Raw genomic sequence first — 12,381 nt, forward strand, 5'->3', positions numbered from 1 at the left:
GCAAGCCAGTTCCATACTATTTAGTGACTCTTATGACCAGCACACAGAGACTGGGTAGATAGTTGAGTTCATCTGGGCGGGGTTTTGCCAAAAGGGTTTGATGAAAAGACAGAATGGGCAGGGAAGGGACGTTTAGAGTATTAACCAGATTATGGGCCATAGAAGATACTGAATAATGATGAAAGAAGCAAGATGGCTATTGGATGGGAAATAGAGGGGCAAATGGACTGGAGGTATGCTGGGAAGATAGAAGCCTGTAATTTGTTTTTTTTAATTATTATTTTTTCGTTTATTGGAGCTAGGCATCAGAGCACGCATACTATAATAAGTTTTTACATGCATTAATTTAATATAATTCTTACAACAGCCCTATAAGGTAAGCAAGCATAGTCATCAAGCCATTTTTATAGATGAGGAAACAGGTTAAGTGACTTGGCCACTTAGGTTAGGTGACACAGCTGAAAAGTGACAGCAGGGGTTCAGCCCTGAGTCTCTCCAACTCCAGAGACCCTGCACATGTCTGCAGAGCTTCCCAGCTTTGTTCCCTGCTTCACTCAGCTAACAATGTTTGAAAATGCAAATTGATTATACCACACACCAACTCAGAAGCTTTTATTATATTGCAATTTAAGTGGGAATATGTGTAAGAAAAAGATAAATTGATGGACAAATAGAGTTGGTTAGATGGATAGTTACATAATAAGGAAAACCATAGTGAAATGTTAATTGTGAAATCTAGGCAGTAGCTATATGGATGTTCGTTGGATAATTCTTTCCACTTTGTGCTTGAAAAATTTCATGTAAAATACTGGGAGAGAAGAACCCTAATTGAAAAAAAGTAAATAACGTTAAACCACTTTTACTTGGACCCTGGTTGACTTGCATAAGAATCTGTAGAGTAATGGAAGAACGGCTGCCTTCTCATGGTGAGCAGGTTTTTATGTACGAAGAGACTTGTGTCTATAATCCCAGGTATCCTCTACTCTCTAGTACTGGAAAAGAATAGATTTTGTAATTAAAGCACTTAAAAGAGAGGAAACTATACACTTCTGGAGAAGGAAGTTGAACCACACATCAAAAATTTGGGAGCAAAAGATAATCATTGTATTCCATTTGCCAGCGTAGGTGGTTTCAAACCATAAGAAGGGTCTTGTTTGTCCCTATTACTTGCTTTCTCCTGTACAAATTCACTGAGTCCCAAATAATGTGTTTTATCTGCTCGGATACTTATTTTATAATAAAAAGGATTCTGCCTGTCAGTAGGCTTTTTTTTTTCCCTTTTTTTGTTAAAATGCCTACTTTGGAATGTATTTGACATTTAATATAAGTGGTTCTAAAAGAAAAGATAGTTATCACATCGATATGCTATTTGTTTTCAAAAAGGATTCCTTTTGTTTCATATCCCTAATGACACTTTGGGTTGATGGTTGGTGTCAAAGTACCTTTGTAGTGCATGCCATGTCATTCATTGACCTGTTTGTTCCCTTCCAGAAGCCTCCAGAGCAGTGTTTGGTAACATGAGGGGAGAAGGAGGAGCCACCAATGCCTGCAGCAGAGGTGTTTGCTGAAACTCCAGGCTTGGTTGGCTAATATAGCGCATGTGAAAAGACAGGATGTTCTTGCTTCTTTGGGAACTCCGATCACTCCACTCCTTTCAGAAGCAATCAGCTGATGTCTTGGCTCACTCTCTGCCCACCCGAATGTTCAAAACAGCATGTGACCGGGTGTCCTCAAACAAGAAGGATCTTGCCAGGCCTCCCTGTTGATTTGTTTTCATCCACCTCCTGGCTTTGCCTGATCAGGTCACAGCATAGAGACTGTGCAGACGTAGGAGGTTGGGAGGTCTTGGATCAGGTCATCCTAGCTTGGTGCTTTCTAGATGGGTTTCCTTGGGCAAGTTACCTGCTTCTCTCTGTGTTTGGGTCTGACTGACGATAAATAAGGGTAATGATAGGATTACCTGCTTCACAGGGCTGTTGCAGATGAAGTTCTTAGCACAATGCTTGGCTAAGAACAAGCACTCGATAAATGTTAACAACTCTTGTTATTATACTGTTCATGCTATTCTGAAATTGCTTTTTTCATTCAAACATGCAGCTTTGAGATCTTTCAAGTTCTGAATGTCATTTTAACAGCTGCATAGTATTCTATAATTTGGAATCCGGCCTCCTCCCAAACCCATTCCTTCTCCATCTTCTCTAACTCAGTGGATAATACAGCCCAGGCACCGAAGCTGCCACTCCTCATTGCCTCTCAGCTCCTCTGGAGCTGCGTTATCCGTTATTAAATTCTACTCTGATTTTCCTTCCTAAATATGTCCTTACAATGCCCCTGCTCTTGACTGGTAGTGCCCTGCCCTCATTCACATACTCTTCCTCTTTTGCCGGAATCACTGCAGGTGAACCACTTCCCGTTGCTTGTGGGATTGTCTGCCACTGGGCTTAGGTCCTGCAAACCCACCTGCTACCCAGTAGTCGGATCTGCAGATCTGGCTGTGTAAGTCCGCTGCATGGCGCATGGTGGCCGATGGAATGCGTGACACGTGGTGTTGTCTATAAGATTTATTGATGACAACAGCTTGTGAAACAGAGAGTAGCAGAGGGTCCAGGATCTCCCAGGCCCATAGTTATTTTACAGAAAGAGCCCCCCATTAAAGAACCCAGCCTATGGGTGGATATAGAACCGGGTCAGGAACACCTCATTTGTAACAAGAGATGTCCAAACATGAAACTCAATAAGCCAGCTTCACGGTCTTCGGAGCTCAGCTAGAGAGTATGTGAGCAGCCAGGCCTTGAAAGTTGGTCCTTCCCAGACATGGCCAGGAAAAGGAGAGGGTCCCAGCCAAGACTGCAGGGTTTGTCCCTCTCCAGTTACCCAGAGTGTGACCATTCCTTGACGCTAAGGTTAAACTCCTGACACCCCGTGCCACTTGTGGTTGCCCAGACTTGTTCTCCTGGTGTTCACGCTGTCCCCTGGCCATGGCCTAGCCTGCCCCATACTTGGGGATAACCTCCTCCAGAAAGCCTGCTGCCCCTTTCTGGGTTTTGCTCTGTTTTGCCATTGTGTTAACCTGGTATATCTCTGTGTTTGGATCACCCCAAACTATGAGCAACTTGAAGGAAGGCTCTATCACATTCACTTTGGTATCCCCAGGGCCTGGCACCAGGCTGGCATGTTAAATAATTGCCTGAATGCATGTTTGAGTAGGCCACAGAGGAAACTACCCAGAAATTAAACCACTGAATTAATTACCACTGAAATTAATTTTGGATATACCCTTCCAAATTTGGTTTTTCTAGCTATAGAGCCATATATTTCTCTGTCTCTGTCTCTGTCTCTGTCTCTCTCTCTCTATCTGTCTCTCTCACACACACACACAATATTTTATTTTATAAAATTTGGATCATATCCTGCCTATTGTTTTGAAATCTTTTTCCATTGAATACCTCGCGAACAGTTTTCCTTCTCATCAGACATTCTTATCGTCCTTGAATTATAGTGCTGCACAATATTTTACCCTTATTAGAAACTCAGCTTGTTTTGTAGCTGAAATTATAATATTAATGGTTTCTTTTTGTAACGAGAGTATTTGTTTCTCATGATGAAGAAAACATGGTAAACAAATCCTGGCTCTAAAGTAAAGACAAAGAAGACCATTAACAATGGGAAAGGAATTTGTTCTGGTTCTACTGTGGTTTGGCCTTTAAGATGTTGGGACTTCAGTCTTTCAAGCCAAGATTGGCTGTAATGGTGGCTCCTCTTATGCAATGTCTTTTGTATTGAATTGTTTTATTTTTTTCTGTGGCAGGACTATGGCGACTCAGGAAGTCCCGCCAGGCAGCCAGGCAGAGGAAAGCAGTGCTTTGGACCTGCCATCATCTTGTGATATAAGAGATTACGTGATGCAAAGACCCAGCCAGGAGGCCCCCAGCGAGGCTTTTAGTTCTGTGGAAACCTTTTCTCTTCCTTCCTCTTCTGATGTGGATCCAGGTAAGCAGCAGAGTTTAAACTAAACTAACACACACACACACACACACACACACACACACATACACACAAACACACACACTCCTTAACATATACAGGTATGTGATAGTTTGTTTCTCGCTCTTCCAATAGCAGATCTCCGAGGAATGATTCATTGCCTCAGGCAGAAAAACATCTTATCTAAACAAAACTGTGGGGAGAGACTTCAAAGGACAGCTTCCCTGGTATAACCACCACAAGAAGCTGTTTCCTAAAGACATTTTTTGTGTGTTTTTTTTTTGTCTGAGTCCCTTTCTGATCTCCCTCCAAATGCATTCAGAGGCAGGGGAGCACTTGGTTTAACAGGGAAAAGAAAGTAGAATTGGTTTTTTGTTAGTTGTTCTTTTAAAACTTCAGAAGATAGCAATGTGGGCTAGTTATGTGTTACAGATAAAGTCTTTAGTATCCTGAATACTAAAGACTTTAGTTTTCCTCTTGGAAGTATATTCTAGACTTAGGTAACAACTTTTCTACAAGTTTTCATGACTAAATTACCAAAAAACTCTCTTTTTTAAGCTGTGTGATAATTCTTTGACATAGTGAGCATTTCTAGAGGTCCACAGACCTGGATTCAAGGCTCTGCCACTTACTGGCTGTGTGACTTAAGGCATGTTTCTTAACCCCTCTGAGCTCCAGAATCATCTACAAAATGGCGATTGGAATGCTTGCCTCATGGAGTTAGGTTAATTCCAGGAACAATATGAAGTACCTGTCATGGTGTTTGCCATACATTGGTGCTCAATTATTATTTTTGTGCTGTTATTATTGTTGTCATTATTATTAAGAGACCCAAATATATATTTTTAACTCAGGTACTAGAGTTATGTAGGCCTTGATGATGAATTTAGTGTTGGCAATAAATAGAGTATGTACCTGTCATTGTCTTCAAGAATTCTATGGGCAAAAAATGCTTGTAAACTCCCTTGCGATTCTGTTCAGGATCAGTGAGCCTCCTGTTTAATTTACTTTCTGACCAAGAACAGATCCTTCCTTATCTATTTTCTTTCTAGGTTCAAAGTCTTAGTTCATTTAATCTTTCTTCTTCCCCCTCCAATCCTGATGCCTCTGTATTACTTTCTATCCCTAAAACTGATTTTGTTCAGTATCTCTGGTTATTGCAGCATTTCCTGGAACTAGTGAATGGGTGAACCGAACTTTAGAAGTGCTGCTCTGTTGAAATACTTCGTGGCAATGGCTCTATTCTTCCAGAGAATTCAGTGTGGATTCAGCTTTTATTTTTTTATTGCCTGTTGGGTAAATAATCCATAGGAAAGCAACTGTTATTTTACATTTGGTTGACAGTTCTAAAAATGAGAAGCATGCTGAAATATTTATATTGGAGTATTTGTTGAAAGTCGAGACATTTCATGCAAAAATGTTCTTTTGGAAATCCTTATAAAAGTCTAAACATAGGAAGGCACACTGCTAAGACAACCATTTTGCATGGTATGGGTCATGGTGGTGCTGGGTGAGACCGTCTGGCTTGACTTCTGGTTCTGCTTCTTCCTGTAGTTTGACCTTGTACAAGTCACTAGGCCTCTCTGTGTGTTGGTTTCCTCATTTGTAAAATAGAGATAATCACACCTACCTCATTGTGCGGAGGCATCATGAGGATGAATGTGTGTGAGGCACAGTGCCTGGCACACGGTGAGCTCCACGAAGAGTGCAAATCCAACTCTTCATGAGTTCAGCATCTGGGCCACTCGACACACCACCACTCTGACCAGGCTCCATTTACACTCATGACCTCCCACCTCAAGTGGACCCTTCGTGCTGCCCACCTACCACACACCACTTTCCTGGCGTGTTCACTCGCCTGCCCTCCTGGATGACTGTTTCATATCATCTCCTCTCTTTACAAACCTCCATTACTTCCTTCTTCAGCCTTTCTCTCAGTGGATGACCTGATTAAGAAAACAGAAGCAATCAGAAGAGGATCACCCACTCACATTCCACATCCACCAGCTTCCTTCCCTCCCGTCCCTGTCTTATCCCTTCACTTCTGCACTGGATCCTGTCTTCTCACCTCACTGGATCCTCACCTACTCAAGGTTGTCACTCTGGCACTCTCCTGCATCACTGTTCCCCCCTCTACTGGTCATTCTTATGATCATAAAAATATGCTGTAATATCTCCCATCTTTAAAAAAAAATGTCTCCTCTGGACCCCAAGTTCTCTAGTTACGGTCTTGTTTCTCTGTTCTTTCCTATAGAAAAATCTTTAAAAGAGTCATGTACACCTGCTGTCTCCAATTCCTCTCCTCCCAATTCCTCCTGAAATCCTCCAACCTGGCTTCTATCACTCCATGGAAGTAACTCTTGTCAAGGTCACTGATGACCTCCACATTCTTAAATCCAGTGGGCAGTCCTCAAGCCTTATCCTTTTTGATCTTTCAGGAGCATTTGCATAGTTGACTTTTCCTTCTTGAATTCTTTCCTCACTGGGCTTTCTGGGAGGTAGCCACCATGGTTGTCCCTCTTACTTTGCTGTCAATATTTGTTCCAAGTCTCCTTTGCTGATTTCTTCTTGCCTCTCCAGCCTTTTAATGTTTGAGGGCCCCAGGGCTGAGTTCTCAGATCTCTTCTCTATTATTACCCACTTCCTCAGTGATCTTATCCAGTCTGGGGACCTTAAATGCCCTAAGAACCCTGCTCAAGCCCAGATTTTTCTCTCCAGCTTGACACTTAGACCATCTGTGTACTTGACATCATCACTTCAATTTCTGTTAGACTTCTTACATTTGGCACATCCTAAGCCACATTCTTAATACTCCTGCCCCATTACCCAGCCCCTTCCCCCTCACACACACATGCACACCTGTTATTTGAAGCTTTCTCATCTTAAAAAAGCACTTGCATCCTCTCTTCACTTAGGCATAAACTTAGGAGTCATCCTCAACTTCTCGCTTTCTCTTAAACCTTACATCCAGTCCATCAGCAAATCCTGTCAACTTTACCTTCAAAATAAATCTAGAATCTAAATAGCTTTTGCCTTTTCCACTGCCACCACCCTGGTCCAAGCCACTATCATCTGTCTTCTGGATCATTCTATAGTCTCCTTACTAGCTTTTTCCACCCCTGCCCATATCCTCCTACAATCTCTTCTCAGCACAGCAACCAGAAGGATCCTTTTAAAATATAAATCAGATTATGTTAGTCCTCGGTACAAAACCTCGTGTGACTCGGAGCGAAAGCGAAAGTGCTTACCTGGCATCCATGCCTTCTGGACCCAGGGCCTGCTGCTGCTCTGATCTCATGGCCTATAGTTCTCCCTGCCCTTCCTGGGCTGGGCCTCTGCCACACCAGGAGTGTCCCTCTGCCCTGGATGCTCATCCTTCAGGGAGGCCCACCCCGCCTCCTGTGTGTGAGAGCCAGCGCCTCCTGATGTTCCTTCTTTGTATCCTTCCCCAGCTTTATTTTCTTCACAGACCTAGTGCCATCGGGCACCCTATATATTTGATGGTGGCAACAGGGACCACTGCAGAAGCCAGGGTATAAGGCCATGGGCCGAGGTTTAAACCTCACTTTTGTAAAGGATTCCTCATTGTACTTTGTAGTTGCCTCTGGCTGTGGGCCTGTCACTGACCTGCTCTTCCCAGCCAGGCTTTTTGAAGGTGTTGCCTACATGCCTTCATTCAGCTTCATCTCACAATTGTTCCTCGTTCCCGGGCCCAAGACCTCCACCCCCACTACCCACTAAGCTGAGCCTTCTCTTGACTTTCCCAAGGAGCTAAACCTAATGGACACTTCTCTGCTCTTATCTTGCTTGCTCACTGCCATATCACTGTTCATGCCCCGGAGGAGGACATTAGTGGCAAAGGACATGGGACTTAAGAGTACTTTCTAAGAAACTAATGGGCTGATAAGGATCTGAGAGTATTAGAAAAAGCTCAGAAGCCTTAGTCATTTCAGTCTGGGTACCCAAAGGTAGGTGAGGCCAGGCTATATTTGTCTAAATAATCAGAGCTCAGCTGTCCTGAAATGACACTAGCCAATCTTCATGAAGTGCTAGTGGAGTAAACAACTTGTCACCTAAGCCAAGTGCAGGATTACAAAATGCCCTCCCTCTGCCTATCCTGGTGAGATAAGGCAGGAGACCCACACCCCAAAAAGGTCTTCCTGAAACACCATTTCCATTCTATTCCTCTAAGTGTCTTTGAGATTTCATTGTATGCTTCCACTTTCCAGCCAATTCCCGTCAAAGCTCTTGTGCCTCGTTTTCAGGACTGTTATCTGGTGTCTGGGGTATTTATTCAAACTATTTAACAACCAATTCAGCAGTATTACAATATTTTAACAACTGGCAAGGCTGTACAGGTGCATGTCAGCGGAACAGAGGCCCCTGTGGGTGTCTGATAAAGGCCTGCCTCTCCTGCTGGGCCCATGTTTATGCTGAGTCAGACCTTAATGCATCCACTGATCTGCATTTTCCCCCAAAGTGCAGTGTGCTCCCTTCGTCCTGGTCAACTCCAGTCCACTCCAGAGACTCCTGAATTAATTCCTTCGTTTAGTCCTGAATGCTTTCTTGTTGATGGACATTTGGGATTTTGAACTCCCTGCCTCTAAGATACTTGTTTTCTTTCTCTTTTGTTCCTAGGCACAAGGAAAGCATAGAGTAAAATGATCGAAGTGCCGAACAAACTGGCAAATGGTCCTGGATTAAGCCTCTTGAAAGTCAGGTCACAAAGGTTTCCTGGAGGCGCCCAGTCCTGTGCGCATTACTAGAGCGTGATAAATTTGGGGGCAGCTCATGTGGCATATCTTATCAGGGCCTTCTGAAACCTTTGTCCTGGACAGCACCCAAGATGCATTCTAATGCAGGACAAAGAGTTTCTCTGAAGTTCCTGCTTAGACGTTACAATATGGAGGTGGAAAATCTCAGCCCTTTCCTCAAACTGGAACTTCTAGGATCAGTTGTTGAAGAAATTGGTTGAAGGTATACAGCAAGTTGAATGTTAAACACAATAAGTCTTTGATGATTGAAGGCCCGAGCTGACAGACTGCTATCAGTTTAAAGGCAGCAGTGCTTTAATGCCCTCTTATTTTTCTTTTATAATTTGTCAACACTCTCATCTTCAAAGGCCGTTTTAGAACCTGTGTATTTAGGTATTTCATCCAAGGAATGTAATGTTTATGAGTAGATAAATAGATCTTTTTTTCCTTTCAATGATTCATATGGTATCAATTTGTAATTCTAGAAAATTTTATTTTCATAAGAAATTCTAAACTCTTAAATCCAAAATCTCAAAATAGAACTTACGTAATTCTGGGTATGTTATTGCTGTTTTAAATAAAAGTCAGGGTATATTTTAGACATGTAAATAATTTAAAGATATTTTCTTTATAGGTGCATTAAATGATATCCAACCTATTAGCTAATGACCCAGCACCCTCTAAACTGGACCTAAGATCCTGAGGAAGGGGAAGGAGGAGTCTGATGAATCGATTCTCTGAGAAATCATACAACAAAATCTGGTACTTCCTGTCACATGTCAGGTTGATAGGTTTTATTTGGAAAGTGACAGTATTCTGCGTAGCAATGCCTCTCTTCATTTGTTACCACATCCTGGATCGAATTATGCAGACTTGAGTTATCTAAATTCAGCCACCTAGACTTAATTTTCAGGTCCAGAATGGGATTTTAAACTCTTTATCTGCTACTGTTGGAAGGCAGCAATGTGTCCTAATTGTGTGGCTCAAGTAGTGAAGGATAAACTAGAAGAATATATGTCTAAGGCCCACAAAGTTAGCAAATCTCGTAGCTTCTGGGTCAGTGGTTTTCAGACTGCCCCAGGAAGCCCTTTAGGAGCTGCAGGGTCAGGATTGGGAGGAAGTAGTGAGCTTATGGGGATCCTGGACTCCCCACTCTTGTTCATCCATATTAGCTTATTTACCCTATGGGCTTTCAGATAACCATTCATTGGAAACAAGGATGTCACGGCCAAAAAGAGTTTGAAAACCACCAAGCTCACCTAGTCATCTCATTTTCTACAAGAGAAAGTTGAACCCCAAGATAATGAAGAAAACCACGCAGGTCACAGAATAACTTGGCGGTTCCCATTTCCTAAGTGACCCTCTGTACGGACTACTCCTAACTGTGCCTTTTCTATCCCTTTAAAAAAATAAAAAACCACAGTTCTCTATTCTGGACTGTAGATAACAGTAAATAGTCATTATAGATGATCATAGTTTAAGAGTAGAATTATTTTTAAAGGCTCAAGAATGCTATTTGCCGTCTGTGACATCTCTCATCACTCCTTACTTTTGAGTCTCAAGGGCATTGACTAGGGGAGAGGAGACTTGTGTACTTCTGTGTACTTTGCCTGCAGTGACAGTTTTAAAAAGAAATCCCAATTGAGTTGAAAAACAGGCTGTGTTCCTGCTGAGAGCCACACCTACTGGCATTTATCTTTTCAGTTCAGGTGGTGCCCACATGGTCTGACCCGATAGCTCTGCTCCAGGGCTTCCCCCCACTGATCATTTAGTCACGACTTGTCACTCAGCTGTGTCTTCTTCAAATATGAGAAAACAGCTTGATTAACATAGTCAGACATACCACCACTAGTATCATTCACTGTTAAATATTCGTAGGACAAAGAAGACTGTGCACAATTAAGAGAGAAGACAGGAAGATGAATAGTTTATCATTTATTGTCCACTTCCATTCCAGGCACTGCGCTATGCATTTTATATGCACTGTTCCTTCGGATTCTCACATCTACCCCCAATAAATAATGACTATTATAATCTCCATGTTACCTATGAGGAAATAGAGCCTTAGAGAGGTTACATATTAATAGTTACCCAAAGAATTAGTGGGTAAGCTAAGACTCAAATCTGGGTCAGGCTGACTTCAAAGGAGAACTTTAAAAAAATACAAACATCCAGGTATGAGTGAGTCCTGAGTAGTAAAGTATTAAGTCTTAAATAGTTCCAGTTACTTCCTTCAGTCTCTGCTAGCTTCTTTCTGCTAACTCTGAATGTTTCCGATATCAGGACTTTTTCAGGGCCGCCCAGGACTCTGGGTCATTTGACCAGTGTGTGTCCACTGCCCACTGAGTTCCCCTTTCAACCTCGGCTTTCCATTGCTGCATGAGCTCTAACTACCTGCAGACTAACCTGAGAGAGGGCATTGCCTTCTCAGTTAAATTTCTCACACCAACTTCTTTTTGCTTTTTTTTAAATTAGTTTCAGGTGTACAAAACAATATAATAGACATTTACATCCCTCACAAGGTGATAATCCCCTTCCCCCAATCTACTACCCCTCTGACATCGTATATAGCTGTTACATTACAGTTCCACTGACTCTATTCCCTATGCTGTACTCCACATCCTGTGACCATGTATATATTAAATTATAGTTGACATTTATTGTTATTCAGCTTCAGCCTCAGGTGTGCAGCGCAGTGATCAGGCATCTACACTGTCCCTGAAGTGGTCTTCCTAATAAGACAAGTGCCTATCTGACAACCTACAAAATCTTTACAACATTATTGATTATATTCCCCAAACTGTCTTTCGTATCCCCGTGGCAATCTTGTGGTTACCGATTTGTGCTTTCTAATCCCCTCAATTTCACACCAACTTCTTATGTTAAAACCACGGGAAAAACGCAAGTCAAGAATTTTAACTGTGTTTGCTGGAATGAATGAAACCCTTGATAACTTTTTCTATCTAGAAGAAATGTTCTCATCTGGCCGGGAACTCTTCTTATCCGTTGCTCTTTGCCCTTTGAAATTGTAAATCTTGCTTTTTGTCTGCTGAGTGGCTGCTTTTTGCAGACCAGCAAACTCCCTGATGTTTTTGATAGAGCTGAGTTTTGCTAACGTGTTTGATGTTACCTAGCTTATTAAAACATAACTTTTAAGGGTAAATCCTTTTTAATTTATTATTGGGTCCCTCCTGTTTGCCTGGCAGGGTTCATGTTTTGTTCTCTGCCTCATCTAGTCATAGTGTCTGCAGCTGCTGCCTTCTAGACGTAGACCCTGACATGTGAGTAGAGAATAAGGGTGCAGTGCCTGGCACACAGTAGGTGCTCAGTAAAGGCTGATTGAATGAATAAATGAAACCACATATAAGTGAAACTTGATAAGATCTATAAAAATAGATACAAAGTATCGTAGTACCTTGATTATCAGTTTATAACTTTATTATCACATTTACACTTACACTGTGATTGATCTTATGTGTACTATAGGATGAAAAAGTGTCTAAGTTGAATAGTATATACTCTTACGCAAACACTGCAGATTTGCTCAACTCTCATTTAGAAAGTCTTCAGGCTAGTCCATACTGGTCTCTCTGCAAAGCCCCTGGCTTTTTTCCTTGATTAAAAAAAAAAAATCAGAGAAATG

At 42.0% G+C, this 12,381-nt stretch overlaps 1 protein-coding gene across 11 annotated transcripts in view; it reads left to right on the forward strand.

Moving 5' to 3' along the window:
- Positions 1–1,496: 1,496 nt before the first annotated feature.
- The window catches only part of SHLD1 (shieldin complex subunit 1), a 61,859-nt gene continuing 50,974 nt past the window's right edge, over positions 1,497–12,381 (forward strand). For 5 of the 11 annotated variants that reach the window (XM_033095262.1, XM_033095265.1, XM_033095270.1 and 2 more), the window contains exons 1-2: positions 1,497–1,802; positions 3,809–3,990. In XM_033095262.1, coding sequence (XP_032951153.1) covers positions 1,672–1,802; positions 3,809–3,990 — 313 coding nt within the window. In that variant the 5' untranslated portion in view covers positions 1,497–1,671. Of the gene's footprint in view, positions 1,803–2,392; positions 2,497–3,808; positions 3,991–8,622; positions 9,352–9,372; positions 11,282–12,381 lie in introns of those variants that run through there. The other 6 variants (XR_004421836.1, XR_004421837.1, XM_033095268.1 and 3 more) reach the window with 6 other exon arrangements.

The sequence above is a fragment of the Rhinolophus ferrumequinum genome, chromosome 23, assembly GCF_004115265.2.
Source record: "Rhinolophus ferrumequinum isolate MPI-CBG mRhiFer1 chromosome 23, mRhiFer1_v1.p, whole genome shotgun sequence".
NCBI lineage: Eukaryota > Metazoa > Chordata > Mammalia > Chiroptera > Rhinolophidae > Rhinolophus > Rhinolophus ferrumequinum.